Source organism: Lytechinus variegatus, chromosome 3 (assembly GCF_018143015.1).
Source record: "Lytechinus variegatus isolate NC3 chromosome 3, Lvar_3.0, whole genome shotgun sequence".
In the NCBI taxonomy this organism is placed as follows: domain Eukaryota; kingdom Metazoa; phylum Echinodermata; class Echinoidea; order Temnopleuroida; family Toxopneustidae; genus Lytechinus; species Lytechinus variegatus.
This window is the reverse complement of record NC_054742.1, coordinates 9167966-9185002: the sequence shown is the minus strand read 5'-3', so window position 1 is coordinate 9185002 and position 17037 is coordinate 9167966. Positions and strand designations below refer to the sequence as shown.

General features: G+C 33.0%; 1 protein-coding gene across 2 annotated transcripts in view; it reads right to left on the bottom strand.

Annotated features, from left to right (window-relative positions):
* Window positions 1-3218: 3218 nt before the first annotated feature.
* LOC121410166 (muskelin-like) overlaps window positions 3219-17037 on the bottom strand; it is a 41919-nt gene continuing 28100 nt past the window's right edge. The window contains exons 7-18 of one of the 2 annotated variants that reach the window (XM_041602068.1): window positions 15790-15982; window positions 13079-13191; window positions 12361-12474; window positions 11788-11945; window positions 10938-11130; window positions 10219-10351; window positions 9713-9780; window positions 8797-8873; window positions 7672-7861; window positions 6879-7043; window positions 5601-5711; window positions 3219-4883 (exon numbers count right to left, since the gene is read on the bottom strand). In XM_041602068.1, the coding sequence (XP_041458002.1) occupies window positions 4806-4883; window positions 5601-5711; window positions 6879-7043; window positions 7672-7861; window positions 8797-8873; window positions 9713-9780; window positions 10219-10351; window positions 10938-11130; window positions 11788-11945; window positions 12361-12474; window positions 13079-13191; window positions 15790-15982 (1593 nt within the window). In that variant the 3' untranslated portion in view covers window positions 3219-4805. Of the gene's footprint in view, window positions 4884-5600; window positions 5712-6878; window positions 7102-7671; window positions 7862-8796; window positions 8874-9712; window positions 9781-10218; window positions 10352-10937; window positions 11131-11787; window positions 11946-12360; window positions 12475-13078; window positions 13192-15789; window positions 15983-17037 lie in introns of those variants that run through there. The other variant, XM_041602069.1, reaches the window with a different exon arrangement.

Below are 17037 nucleotides of genomic sequence, written 5' to 3'. Positions count from 1 at the left end.
GTAGTGGTAGAAATAGAGGTGGTAGTAGTAGCAGCAGCAGCAATAGTAGTAGTAGTAGTAGTAGTAGCAGCAGCAGTAGTAGTAGCAGCAGTGGCAGTAGTAGTAGTAGCAGTAGTAGTAGCAGCAGCAGTAGTAGTAGTAGCAGCAGTAGAAGTAATGCCCTTTCCCGAAATACAAATAATCTGCAAGATACAAGTAAGCAGCGAAAAATAAGTGACCTGTAGAGATATTGACAGCAGCCTTTTTAATGAATAAAAAATAATTTGCCAATCAAATTACTGGTAAGGCAACTTTGTCATAAGTCTGTGCCACATCTTGCTTTTTATTGCAGTTTTCCTTCAGTCCCCATCCTTTTATCTACATGGTGACTAATGATTTGTAATGAATAGATACTTGCAGGATTCCTGCATAATAGAAAACATTCTGACATTTGAAAAAGTACATATTTAAAGTACCCAGTGACAGTACATTTATGAAAATTGGCAACCATTCTTATTTACATTGAAATTACTGAAATATAATCTAAGGTTAAAGTGATAACATTCAGCATCTCCAAATGTGTTATATTTTGTATGCATGCTGTTTGGTTTGTCTCTTAAACCAATATGTTAACTGAAGTCGAAATGCAGCAATTTTTCATAGATTATATATGTCATTGAATTTTTGGTGTTTTTCATTCATTTTTAGTCATCGACTTACATATTTTATATGTAAAATAATTGAATTGGTTCATAAATCCAACTGGATGACATGTGTATTTGCTTCAATGTGATAATACTTTTATAAACTGATACTGATTTAATTTTATTTGGCAACTAAAAGTAATTTCTCTCCCAAACAGGTTTTCAAATATGTTATTCTAATATTTCTAACATACAAGATTATTGGAATGTGTATATAATACATGACCCTTGCGGAATGGTAATCATTTATCAATCAGTTGGTGAAAATGTTCAAAAAGTATTATAATTTTTTGTTGCCATAAGGGCTTTCAAAAAATTGGTGCTATTTTTCTATTGGAAAAAACAACAACATGAAAATGTATTTAATGGTTAAGTGTGTGAGCCTATTTTCATTGAAATTTGATGTTACCTATGTCAAGTTTGTAAATAAATATGAATCAGTGCCATGTAAATACATGTCAAGATGTCAATTTCTTTCACTCAGCTTTATTTAATATTTCTCATATTCTTTCTTCTTTCTCTCATACCACTTAATAAATAACATCTTTAAAATACAGTAATTAAGTCTTTGATAAAATATCAGTACTGCTCTGTTTATTCATTACTTCTACCAGTAAATATCCATATTTTCACAATAATTCCACATGTTTGATATAAACCAGTCAGTCAATATTGTGAAGAATAACAATCCAAGGTTTTGGGGGAGCAAATCTCTTATACTCTCCTACATGAAAAATAACATATTTGTGCATAATGTAAACCAAATCCCCAACCCTTTTACAACTATCTATTATAACGAAAATAGTTCAATTACACGTATTCTTTGTTGATTGAAATGCAGCAACAAATTATATTAGCCAATACATATAGCCAATACTGAAAATCTCTAAGTTGACGTCCAATTCTAAATGCAGGAAGTGCAATTATCCCCAAAGCATTTTTTTTCCCAATGTGCACTTTAAAAATTGAATAGTTGATAAATGATAAAATCTGTATTGCATTTCCTATGTAACATAACAAATGACAATGCAGTAATATCCAAAGATTTAGTACCGAGTAATGCACTTGCAGTCTTCAGACAAAAATTATTATAGATATAAAAGAAAACATGCTGTGACAAATAATAGTGAGCACATTTGTGAATACAATATGGGCAATGGTGTCTCCCTCTGATGTATTACTCACAGATGGCTAAGTCATCTTCCAGATAAATATCAATTCAACCAACAAGTCTGACACTCATTACGAAATACTCATTTTTAAATCACTTTTATGGAGGACAAGCCCATGAAATATTCAACCCCATATTTTTTATTTTTATTTCACTTAATGAACTGCTAATGGCATGATTACTTATCAAATAACAACTTTTCATGTTAACCGCAAATCTGAGATGAACCATTACAAGAAGGTCTCACAAAGGTGGGCAATACATGTATATTTTTTGCTTGAGTGAAAATTTGCCCTTATTCATAAAAGCTGAAAAAGTCTACTTATTGTCAAGTACACGATTACATTATTACTAGGTTTGGGCTATATGGGCCATACAGGGCCGGTATTTTAAATACTTACTTGGATAAAATACCTCTTGGTATTCAATGCAAAAATTTTGTCAAGTGTCAACTCTCAAGGAGAAAAAACAAATAATTTTGTTGTGTAATTGGCAGGTTACCGTAATGTATGCAGTCATCCTGAGCTGTGCAGAATTGTAAAGTAGTGCTTTTGGTGCATCATTATAGTTGCACTTTGTTTGGCAACAATGATTTGGGCTTTCATTTTTGGCTTACTAAGTGAAATGCTTAGTATTGGACACAATCCAATTTCTTATTAGGTCAAATATTTTACTTTATCCAAGTTTTGAATTGAAAACCAGCCAAATCTTCAAAGAGCAATAATGTTCTTTTCCAAATCTCCCTTCGCAACTTAAAAATATATTTATAAATGCCTCATTATCACGCAGTCACAAGATTCCTCAACTCATCACTGATGGAAAATGACAATGCATTGTATTGGTGAGAAATATATTACACTGACAGAGTATACTTTGGGAAAGCATGAACTTTTGCCAAGTTGACCTTACTCCAAAAAAACCCCCAGTAATTTGCAATAATTCTACTTGAAGAAAATATTACTGGTATTGTTGGATGAAATAACATGTAAAACAAATGATGAACCTCAAATATTTTAACATGAATCATCCCTCACATATTGAGCCTTGTCAAATTTTGTACATTTGAGTATGATCACTGTTTAGTGAAGAAGGCAATCTTTGGATCCTTGCACGAAAGAATTTATGAAGTGTATGAATGGTAACATAACTCAATGAAAGAAAGATAGAGACAGAGTACAAACCTTAGCACATTCTAATATATTTAGGGGTGGAAACCATATTTTACTGGGGGAACCTGTAGCACTTTACAGTTTTCACAATTTTGGGAGAAATTGTTTTTCCATCAAACCTGGGAGCCATTTCATAAAGCTGTTTGTCAGTTAAGAGTGACTTTAAGAATGACTGGTGATCATTTCTTGTGGTATTTGATATTCACCATAAGAAAGGTTCACCGGTCGTTCTTAAAGTCACTCTGAACAGCGTATTGAAACACCCACCTGGAGTAATTCTGGCAAAAACACATCATTAATGTACAAATTCTTGGACAAGTTGCAAATACAGATTGATCAGATCATGAATGATTCTAGGTTTACTGAAGTTTAAAGGGCAAGTAAAACTTGATTCACACAAAAAAAAGAAAATCAAACAAGCACAACACTGAAAATTCCATCAAAATTGGATGTAAAAAAGAACATCTTAAAATTTTGCTTAATTTTTCAACACAATTATGCACATCCTAGTCAGTATGCAAATGAGGGGACTGATGAACAGCATCCACTCACTATTTCTTTCGTATTTTGGACGTGACCTTTAAAACAACTTTTACAAATTAGACATACTCTTGTGTTTCAAAAACATGCCTGAAAACAAAACCAAAACTTTTTATTTCATCAAAAGAGAAGAATATCCCCCTTGAACCACAGTTCATATATTGCACCTTTAAATACAAAAGGTGCAAACATTTGTATCAAATCATATGTCTTCATATTTACTGGCATCTAAATGTAATTATTAGCAAATCTGCTGTTTACTTTATACTTCTTTAATAATACTAACCCATTTAAGAAAAGTTCAATATTACACAAATGAACACCCGCAAAATATTTGTGCATCAACTCTCCTGAAATAAGTCTCTTTTGATGCATTCTCATTGCTCTTTAGTGAACAGAACAGCTAAAAATTGGCAAGGTTTGAAATAACAAAATCAGATGCATACACAAATTTTTGTTGTAATGCTGCAAGGGTACTTACAATTTTACAGAATTATTTTTACTAACATGAAAAAAACAATTTTTTTCAAATAGAAAATGAATGAACATCGCTATTGATCAAATTAAAATGTGTTTCCCACATACCTCGAATAACAGATATATAATTTCAAGCAAATGAAATCAATTTGGATTTTCTTTAATTAGTAAAAGCCCTGAAACTTCCCTATGAATAAATATACTACACTTGGCATGTATCATTTTACTATGTTTCACTCCTGGGACAAAAATAGTGTGAATTTTAAAACCAAAGTCAGTCTAATGATAAAAAAAGTCTTGTTCAATACTGCAGCTACATGTTGACACAGAAGAAAAATTCTGGCAAAGTCCAAAATGTATAGTATTCTATTATATCTTTTATCATGAGAAAATATGCTTATAATGCGAATGCTTATTAACTTGCTTGTCTATGTGAGTCATTTTCTCATTGTCTAAAAACAACAGACTTGACAATAAATGCAACTGACATTTGAAATGAAAATATAAGTTTGATATCAGAAGAATACACCCTTTGAATTCTAGGACACACTTTGCAGGTATTAATCATCTTAACAAAACTTGTATTCTTCAACCAATCATATGGGTTTAGTATGTTCCTCCAAAATTTCAACATTTTGTAAGAACGATTTTTCAGTTACTGTATAATCACCTACAGGATGAAGTCAATTTCAAGAACTGAATCAAAGGTCAAATGACTGATGAATTATTATCTTAGGTCAAAGGTTATATGTGGCAAAGAGCAGATCAGAGTATACAGTCAATAAGGTTGTCCCGAGGTTGTGACATGTTCAGAGGAAAGAAGCTCACTAAGGTATCATAGAGCTGAAATAAAAACAGTGGAAAGTGGAAATAAAACAAAATCAACATAAATCTTTTTCCTCTTGAAACAAAGTAAACTACATTTATAGCTCTTTGTATTCTGATTCTTAAACTTGATGTGACAATTTTGAAGGCTGCAAAACTATCTACTATTATAACTATTATTATACTATCATATCATTCAGAAATTTAAGATTTTAATTAAGAATAAAAGTTTTTTAAAAATTAATTTTTACTCTTAAGTGCTGGGCATCATTTCCATATTATTGAAAATATGCAATATTGAAAACAATATTGAATATTCAGTAATGATTTTATGATTATGTTGACATATTGCTATAACATGATATGACAAAAATATTGTAGATTATGAAAAGTTAATCAGTATTTATCAACCACAAATGCTGCTCTGTATTGCTTGAAACCAACTCAAAACTTTGTAAGTTGGTATCAAAATGCAGAATTTTCATGGACAAGCACCAGTGAAAGCCTTACTCTCATTTCCCCCTTCCCTCCTCTCACTGAATTGCAACTCATAATGAATGTATATCATGAATTTTCAAACTCTGTGATATACCATGTTATATTTTGCTGGCAATAATTGACTAACATCGAAATCAAATATGGACCAATACTATACTCTTTCACTTTAATACATCAAATAATCTATTATCAAAGAATTACATTTGCTGATTTACTTGTTACATGATATGAACTCACCTGTGTTCTACTAGCATAGAAAGGAGGTGCATCTTCAGTGCATTGACCCATTAGAAGGTGCTCTGGAACTTCTAATCCAGGACTGAAAAGCCTTGATGCAAGAAGCTGGAACTGCAATTACAAAATATGAGCTGTTAGTCATATAGCTGAAGTGTTTTGTTGGTATGAATATTTGAATCAGGCTCCTGAACTAAAATAAAATCTGGATTAAGAAAATCAATACCGATCATATAACTGACAGCCTAACACTATCCCAGCATCAAGAAGCTATTGCTGGTGCTTCTGTTATCTCACCATTAATATTAGTATGCATGCACATGACTTCATTATACAATGTATCCTTGAGTCTAGGCTTTGTTCAAACAATTTGGTTGAACACAGCCTCAACCACAGTGGATAGATCACATTATAGGAGAATGAAGACATTCATCATTTGTTTTATATATTAGATTGTGTTGTATGTCAGAAAGTCATTACTAGTTGGTGGTCTACCCATCGGAGTATTTTTCCACATGTATAAAAGAAACTGTTTTAATTGATTCATTGATCTATAAAGTGCGCAATTCTTACACTTCATGCACACAATATAATATCCTTCGCAAACACACACACATACTGGTACGCAATGAGAGAGAGAGAGAATCAGCATGAAAATAGAATATGCATGCAGTACAAAATGGATAAGATATTAAACACCTTTCATCCACTCAAATAAAAAAATATCTTTATATGAGTTAATTTTGAAGATCTAACTTGAAACCACTCACTGATCTTGCTTAGCCTAAGTACATTATTTTTCCCTCTCATCATTGGTACATCAAGAAATTGCATTGGAAGTGATTGACCCCCCCTCGACCAATATTTATGTTCTGAGTAACTTTTATTCAGTTAACTGGTAATGAGAATAAATGCCTTACAAAAGTGCACTAATACATCAAGTGGGAATTGAACCATGGTTAGTATTGTGCAGGGAAGGAATTATTCATTTCAAAGAGGTATTTCCTTTTATAGCCGTGATTGTACCAGTGGGGCCCTGTATCTTTTCAATTGTGGGGACACATTACACAATAAGGTAATGCTCATAAACATCATTATAATTATACAGCCTTAAAAAAACATGTTCATTAGGACTTTCCAAATCATGGGGTATAGGAATGATTGAAGAACCAAATTATTGTTGCAGATTTGGGATAATTTTGAAGAAGAATTGCCCATTGCTCTGGGTTATTTCCTATGCTACATGGGTGTGTTAATCTTGTGTTGGTGATTTAGACTGACCTCTTTGGTTTCTTCAGGATCAGAATGATTGACCATCTCAGCCAGATCTCTCTGAAGATAGGAGAGAGCCATCATAGGATTCACCATGGCTGTCTCCTGGAAGTTATGTCGTCGGATCAGGTACTTACACCGTCGTACTAACTCTTCTTTGCTGGGTCTACAGAGCTGTAATAAAATGCAAGTCAATATTTCATCTTTTCTTCTCTCATGCCAAGGACTACCACTTGAATAAGGAAAATAAAAGATAAAAAACAAAAATAAAGACCAGAGGTTATCTGCCATCTTAGGGGTGATGAGAAAGAGGAAGTGCGGATGGAAGGAAGTGATAGTTACAATGCAAAGAGCAATATTTCAAACTGAAATGGGAGTTTATACATGTACAAGGTATTTCGAGAAAGAGTCTTGCCTGATTATGATATCAATAAAATATGCAACATGATCTTATGAACCCTAGATGACCTTTGACCTTATCATCCTTATGAACACACATGGTATTACCCAATGATTATTTGTACAAGTGTAAATAAAATTGAAGCAGAAATAAAGGGGTCATTTTGTGTCAATTCACCCAATGGGGTTAATTGTACTGACCCCAAGTTTGCTTATCAATAATTCAATTGCAAAATGTGCATTAAAATTATTGTGCTATGATTATTCATTTCAAGATTTACAAATACAATGTACAGAGTTTTCCATTCTTCTTTTCTTATTCTACACTAATATAAGGGTACACTTATAGGGGAATCCAGTCTTGGCCATGAAATGTTGCATTGGAAGAAGAAAACTAACTCACCTCTAATGACCAGAAGTCATCCAAGCGAGGGCGCTGTCTGTTATGGTTGCCTGGGTTACCACCAAACAAATAATGCCTCTTGTGAACATGATCGTAAACAAGTTGATGTGCATACCTCGGACAAGGTTCTACATGTTGTTGTTGTTTCCAGTACTGTTGGTCATTGTTCTCATTCTTATAAACACAAGACCTGATAGAATACAAACATGAATTATCTTGTCATAATAATGAAATGCACATTCAATTGTGTTTCTTTATACCCCTTAACCACCAAAAAGAAAGGAAGAAAAGAAACATATTATATTCAAAGCAATGCAAATTCTGTCACAAGCATTACAGTGATTTGAGAACAAAAAAATCAAATATCAGTTTTAAAAAAACAATGCATTCATCTGTCCCAAGTATGGCATGAAAAATAAAATTTGAGAAAATAGTATTATCATCATCATCATTATCACTAATATGTATTGCGCTTTTACATGAATGGTCCAAAGCACTAACAAGAAAAAGAATAATTTGAAATATGAAATGCAATCTTGTAGGCAGGGCGTGACACTGGCACTGGTCTGACGGTCCCAGACCAGTAAAAATTGCTGTCGAGCCAGTAGTTTTTTAGAAATAGCCAGACTTAATGGTCCCACATGACCAGTAAACAATATATCAAACTGATACAAATTATATTTTCTCTTATGTAAATTATAAAATTGGCTCTGGCATCTTCAAAAATGGCTCTCCAAAATTGAGAAATGGCTCTCATGAATAATGCTGTGGGGGGCAATAAAAGCAATTAAAGTCAGCAAAATGAACTCAAGTCTTTTTTTTCTAATTTTCTTTATTTGGGGGGACCAGTAAATTTTAGGTTCGAACCAGTAAAAAATTGAAAAATTGGGGATCTACTGGTCCGACATGAACAGGTTGGACCAGTAGAAAAAAGGTTTAGTGTGGAGCCCTGATAATCTTAATTAAGGTTTGTTGAACCCCCATTGACTTTCATTGACCTTGATCATGTGACCTTCAACTCATACCAAATGACCAGTTAAAGGGGGGGAATATTACAAGATTTTGGAAGAATGGAACTATCAATGCCACAACATCTAAGACAGGAGATGCAAATGATTGTCTTACCATCGTTCCTGTTTGATGTAATATATCCAAAATGAATTCTTCATAGTGTCTTCTTTATCTTTGTCTTTACTCAGACCCTACAATAGAAAGAGAAGTAACATGCTTATATGTCCAGGAACAGGTTCTCAATTAGCGGTGTACACCACTTAGAATATTAGGTCTGGCAAATTGGTGCATGTGAAAATACTATGAAATAAAAAAGTATGAATAAAAAAATATTGTTTTTATCATAAATTGTGTTGAATTTGTATTCATGATGTATAAAACAAATATTTTTCTGGGGCCAATCAAAAGTTTAGAGGGTTCTCCTCCTTTGACCCCCACCAGGAGCCCATATACAGGCCCCTGGACCCCATGCCATTTTGCTCACTGCACATGTTGGTTAGTGGTATGGATGTACAAATGTGGCACTTCAACAAAACTAATTGAGAACCAATATGTTAGGGAGAAGGGTCTACTTCATATGCATTACTTCCGGTTGAATGATAAATGCATTGTTATCTGAAGGGACAATCATTGCATTTGCTGCTGTACAAAAGGGCAAAATATCAACAACAAAAATACTAATATAGGATATCCTTGTTAGATGTTCAAGGTGCTCCTATATTATCCCCGGCTAAGCTTGGAAATAAATTCCGGTGCCCGTAGCTTTTTTATGAGCGCTTCCTGCCGGTACCCATTTACCTCACCTGGGTTGTGTGCAGAACATTGTGGATTAGTTTCTTACTGAAGAAAATTATGCAAATGCATCAATTACTTTAAAAAAATTTCATTCCCCATCTTATTAAAATACATTCCTTTTCATGAGAGCAAGTGCACTGCATCTATTGACCAACAAAATTTCATAACTAAAATGACCATGAAGTTTTCAATTTTGCAAGCAGTGAAGAGTGTGTTTTAAACAAGACATACTTACAGATAAAACATGAATTTCCTCCAGTTCAGGGTCTATGGTTGCCCTTTGGGTGAAACCAGCTACAGGCACTGATGAAAGAGGAAGACAATAAACAATTAAACAATTGGTAACTCAACATGTTTACATTCATGTACAGTCTGGTGGTATAATGCAAAACAGAAACTATAATTGATGTAATTGGTCACATTCATGTAAACAATCAAAATAAAATAGCAAACAAAAAGACAAGGAAGTAAAACATGTAGGTTAGGATGTGTAATATTTATATTACATGAAGATCAGCCCAAGTAATTTAGAGAATCTAACAATGAAAGTTGATTGATAATCAGTCAATTTAATTAATTAAACCATCACTGATCTCAAATTCAAAACCACACCCAAGTCTTTTCAATGATTCTGTACAATCAGTCATGTATCACTTCCTATGGACCAGAAGAGATTCTGAATTGAAATATATAACTCGATGGTCTTTTTCATTTTAGGTTGAAAACAAAATCTGAATTCACCTCCACTTGGATGTCCTAAGTTTCCATCCTTAGATATCATTTCTATTTCCTCTGTATCTATATTATAGGTGAAGAAATCACTGAGATAGTCCTTAGCCCTCTGACCAGCAAAGATGAAAAGTTTTCTAGATTCCTAAAACAAAACAAAAAGAGAGTCTTTTCTCATTGATTGACAAATATGGAAAGAATAGAAATCAACAAAGAAATAAGAGTGAAGGAAGCATACACTAGATCATTCACTTGAGATACATCTGTTGAGATATAAATGCATTTCAATTTAACTTCTGTAATATGCCATCTACTAGATGAGTTACACTTACAGTATGTTATTTTTAGATTGATACCTTCAATAATGAACTTCATTGGCATGGCCTTCTTTGAAGCACCATGAGCACCGAAAGGTGGACCTGTGCGATATATAAGTAGCCAACATTATCATTGTTATTAAACAAACTTTACTAAAAGGAAATAAGACTTGTTCCTGCTGCACTCCCTGCTATTTCATAATTATTTTACTCTTCATGCATTATTATTTTAATATTGTTGTGTACTTGTTAGCTTTATTTTCTTGACCTTGCTAAAGAAATTTTATGAAAATTGATGAGATATTCAACTGAAAGAATATAGGCATTACATATCTGAACTAAACAAGAGAGGAGCATGACCATATATGATGATTAACTTAAGTTCAAGACAATTTTTTAAGAGTCAAAACTCACAGGTTGGAAGAGCATAGAATGTCCTGTTCTAGACTTGATATCCTTGGTATTGCGTTTCAAACCATGTACATGTAAATGATGGTGGTTAGCACTATGATCAGGTCTTTTTAGCTGCCATGTATTAGTTGGTATGTGGTATAAGTAAAGACCACTGAAAGAACCTTCACTTGGACGATCTTCTGATGAGGAAGAACTGTATCGTATGCAAAAAGAAGATACTATTAAATAAAGATTAAATAAACTAAGATGAGTGCAAAACAATCATTCATACTTGATTGCCCTCATGTCTATGTTTCATGAACTAAATGTGTAGATCCATAACCTTTCTAAGTTATGATGCCAAATCCACAAATTTCACCAACCTGGCCAAAGTTCATCGACCCTAAGTGACCTTTGACCTTGGTAATGTGACCTGAAACTCAGGCAGGATCTTCAGTGATATACTATTACACTTAGGTCTAAGTTTCATGAACTAGGTTCAAACACTTTCAAAGTTATGATGACATTTCATAACTTAACCTTGGTTAAGATTTTGATTTGATTCACCCAAATGATCTAAGTTCATTGACCCTAAATGACCTTGATCATGTGACCTGAAAGTCAGGCAGAATATTCAATTATACTTGATTACCCTTATGTCCAAGTTTCATGAACTAGGTCCTCATACTTTCTAATTTATGATGACTTTCAAAAACTTAACCTTGGTTAAGATTTAAATGTTGACGATGCTGTCGCCACCGTTGGAAAAGCGGCCCCTGTAGTTGCGCTCTCTATGCAGGCGAGACAAAAACTTATCTCAGATTCAACCGTGGAAGAAAAGCAATATCTTAAGAAGGAAACTAAATCTTACCTTGTTAGAATCCTACCACCAAATACAAAGATAGTAGATTTCTCTGAATCCATGCTCATTTGATGATCAAAGATTAGTCTTGGACCACCCTCAGATCCTGTATCATCACATATCAATGTCCATTTAGCAGATGCAATGTCATACACGTAGAAATCACTCTGGATAGAAAATATGATATATTCTCTAAAGATTAGTACACATCTTTAATAAAAATATCTGACTACGTTCATGTTATTCTAGTTATTATTCATTGCTTGTTCTGCTCACTTCATTTTACTAACTACACCAAAAAAGTAGGCAATGCTGAAGAGAATGAAGATAATATTTATCACATTAAATTCAATGCTCGCACACACAATCCAACTCAAAACCTCACACTTACGTGTAACCAGATAAAATGCCTAATAGTCTAAAATAGGTTGAAATATTTTCAATTCTTGACATACCAATACTTCTTTATAATTGCTTCAGTTTATCGTTTCATGTCAGGAACCCTTGGCTACTGCATAGAATATCTTTGTTTGCAAATCATTTCTACACCAATGAGCATGTATGATGCTGATAAAGTCTAACCTTTAATGGAGAAGTGTTCCTCATGGTTTGATCCATGTATCTACCCAAGATAAAGATCTGATGTCTGCTTGGATCAATACACATTTTATGACATGACCGAGCTGAAGGACCACCCTGAAGCCAGGAATAATAAACAAAAGTATAAAACTTCTATATCAAATACAAAAAAATACATAGTGCATATCAATCATAAACTAAACAAAAAAATTGCCCAAGAAAGATACATGGTTTTCCTACCTACTACACTAAGAAAAACTGAAGTAGGCCTGCATGTATTAACTCTTGGTTGCACACAAAATTTTATGAGACAATGAAAATCTCATATATCTATAAATCAGACTATGGATAGCTGAATTATAAACAATTGGAATATCCATGCAAGGATTTATTTATGCTGAACTAAAAATCATACAAACAATTGACATATATACAGATATTGCAATTCATATTTACCTGTAGACTCTTCCTGACAAAGCATAATCACTCTGAGTTTAATGCAAACTATGGTAGAGTAAAATTAAGTGGTGTCTAAGTGTCAATTCGCCCATATTACCTATTTCAAAATCATCAGCAATAAGTAAAAATTTCCAGTCCTTTTAGAAAACAATAGATGTTTTAAAACTTTCAATTTTCATCATGTGGAGAAGAAATTGACTTGACTCTGAGAATCATCCATCCTCTAAAAATTAGTAAATATTGGAAAAGATTAAATACCCACCTCTTTTTCTGTGTCTTTTGAAAGACATGTCCATTCATTTTCCTGTACATTGAATACCCAGAAATCAGCCAGATCAGTTGTACCATCCCATCCACCAAATAAATAGATCATCTCTGTAGAAACAGTAGGGAGAGGATGTCAATGAAGAAATGAAATCAAGACCTTCATTAAATGTTTTTTTAAAGAATTATAAGAAACTACTCTTACAAAATTGCATGTCTTCATCTTTACGTTTGTTATGTTATGTCTGTTTAGGGTTTGTAAGGTTTTGTTAAATGATCAATTTATTTCATATGTATCATCTCATTACATATATTTATTTGAAATATGCTCTCTTTTCATATGTTCTTGTATGTTACTTGATTTTAATTGCTTGTATATTGGTGGCAGCATTTTTCATATGACTTCATTGTTCTTCCAAGCTGTCTCCACATTCTATTTTATTGTATAGTTTATCTTGTAATTGCTTTTCATTTTAAATGAAATACATTGGAAATGAATTGATTTGAAAGAGCAGTTTGTTATAAATGCTGATTGTTCTGAAAGTTAAGTATTTCCAGAGTATTGTAATTTCTTGTGCTTTATAAATTCTAGTAGTTTATTGTAGCAAAGTACTTCCAAGAATTGTCAAATGTCAATAGTGAAGCTTGTGAAAGGGAAATACTGTTGCTATTCAGACATTGAAACACACACACTAATAATAGTAAAAGTGATAATGATAATAATAATAACAATAATGTTGGATTTATTAAGTACATAATAATTAATTTTTATTAAAATCTCTATATGCGCTTTACAATGAAATATATCAAACTAAACTTGTATAAATCTACAATAATAAGTAAATAGTTTACAGCATTTATACATCTAATTAACAAAATAGCATACACATAATATCAGGAATGATAAACTTTTTTGACATACTGTAAACCCTATGACATTGTTTTTTATCAATATCATCCTGAACATTTCAACATTCAGCGTTAGTTGAACAATTGTGAACCAATCAAACTGACTGATATTGATACATGCTTCACCCAACAAAATAAGATATCAAGAAGCATATGATACCAATTCAATGTGCTGCACAGTATAAACTTCAACATGTTGTTAACAGATGTTCAATGCTTTGTGGTTTTATTCGCCGTACAGTGAAATCTAGAAATGCCACAGTTCTCACAAAACTATTCTGCTCATTATGCAGACCTGTAATTGAGTATGGTATTCCAACATGGCTCCCCCATCAGAAAAACCATATCAGAGCCATTGAAGGTGTGCAAAGGCGTTTCACTAGATTTTGTTTCCCGTACGAAGTTGCCAATTCCTTATCTTACACGGAACGCCTATCCCTCCTAAACATACCCCCTCTCTATAATAGACTCGTTTACCTGTCAATGTCTTTTGTAATAAAGTGCCTACATAGACATTATGACATGCCTACTTCTCTGTTACCAATCCCAAGCCATAGACGAACTCACACACTCGTCTTCAATCATCAACTCGCACGATCAAATTGTTTAAGATTTACTTGTTTCCATGTTTTTCCCAGATTCTGGGAGCATCTATCAGAGGCAGACAGAGACTTGTGTGTAAGAACCAACGTTTTCCCCTTCCTCAATGTGTTACGGAATTTCCTCTTTGAATTACCTCCCCTCGTAGAAGCATATTAATTTGTTAGTACCCATACCCTAATAACGCTAGAACCATTTTTAATTTGTAGTCTCACGCAGTATAAAAATTGTGATCCCTTCTAAAGTCTTCCTAGCATGTCTTAGATTTGTTATTTGTTACTTTTTTTACATTTAATAAGTCACACTCTTGTTTGTACTTTGATTAACTATTTGATTTCCTAATAATTAGCCATACATGTATTTCAATCAACTGAAATTCTATTACACCTTCTATTCTATTACACCTTCATATAATTAATTAATTACCATTCCCCTTTTCGTGTAAAACTCTCAACTTAGTTCATGTCACATCAGACCATTGCTTTGAATGTGTGTTTCATTTATGAGTATTTGATTTTCTAATGCTTTGCCATACTTTCCCATTCGTCATATTGTTTATTTTTTTCTGTTACACATAAATTTATTTACCTTCTTTAATATGGTAGCTTAAATTCAGTTGATATCTAAGAAGTCGTTTCCCTGAATATACATGTATTTTGGGTATGAATCTTGATTGTTTTTTAATCATTACTTACTATGCTTGGTTTTTTTTTGTTAAACCCGCACATAACCGTGACAAATGTCATACACAACAATTCATTTCAGACTCTCAAAACTCAATAAATTGACCTACCATCTCTGTCTCTAATTTGATAAATGACTAATTTCTGATTTGACCTAATCTGCATTTTATCTATTTTTTCTTAAGTATTAATTTGATAACCTTGGTTTTTTTTTCATTCATATTACAATGAAGGTTAATTTATGTAGAAGTATTGTAATTACATGTTGAATTTATTGCTATTTTGTGTTATTCCATGTAGACACCAGCCAATGTGGAGAACCTCTCGACAGAATTTTCAATTCTTTTAGGTGATCCCCAGGCATTGGCTGGTGCTCAATTTTACATTTCTGTTGTAATGTTTCTATTGCTGTCGTGTTTTCTTGCCTGGAAATGAAATAAATAAATAAATAAACTTTAAATAACATGCAATAAATTTATACACAGAAGCATGTATAGCTGTTTGAGCTAAAATGTACCTGTATTTACATCCATACACATTTGATGTCCACCTCTCATACCAGGTCTACTCTCATCTTCACCAACAGTGAGGGGTGATAGAAGCTTCCAATGAGGCTTATAATCTTGATTAGCAATATATGTATTGAAGAGACCATCTTGTGAAGCTATATCAATGATCTGTTCACATCTATCAAAATCACCTTCTCTCACCTGAAGGAAAAATAAAAGAATGATATACATGCAGTGATATTAAAGGTCAAGTCCACCTAACAAAAATGTTGATTTGAATCAAAAGAGAAAAATCAGACAAGCATAATGCTGAAAATTTAATCAAAATCGGATGTAAAATAAGGAAGTTTTGACATTTTGAAGTTTTGCTTCTTTTCACAAAATAGTTATGTGCACAATTTAGTCACATGTAAATAAGAGAATCGATGATGTCCCACACTCACTATTTCTTTTGATTTTTATTGTTTCAATTATGAATATTTCAATGTTTACAGAATTGAAAATAAGGACCAACTTGACTGAACCATAAAAGGTCAAACAATGGTAATTTTACATGTTCAGGGACAAATAAAACTTGGTTCCCCAGGGCAATGAGGATGAAATTAGAATATTTCATGTAATAAAATATCATTGGAAAGAGGAGATATGTGGCTAAAAAGTGTTACTACTCACATTGGTGTAAAGCTAAGAAAATTTTCACAAATTGAAATTGGTTGTGTTATATATACCGAGAATTTGCCTTGGTCTCGTATGGTCGAGGTGCAGCATCATAATATAATGTACGTGTGACTTTGAAAAAAAAGAGAGGGGCTGCAAGACGTAGTAATATTGTCCAACTCCTGTATTATGCCAAGCTTTCGACCGTGTTTAACCAGTCACCCTCAGGACTTCGAGGGACACAAAAGAATATAAACGAAATAAAGATGTCATGCAACAGAAACACAATCTAAACAAGCGTGCAATGGAAACAAAAACAAAACAAAAGAAAACAATAATTGTGTAACATAAATAAAACTTAACAATTAAGTAAACGTTTTTTTAGCTAAAAGATGTAAAACGGAACCATGAAAGGAAGATGGGAAAGGTGTCTGATGCGGTGAATGTAATGTTGGGTATGACGGTTGGGGAGTGGTGAATGCATGCAGTAAGGTCAACTGTACCGTATTTATAGGTGGGCATTGGGGTGTGAAGATGCTGTGGAGGAAAGGCCGGGAGGGAGGAGGTTGTCATAAGATGTGGGGGATACCTTTAATAGT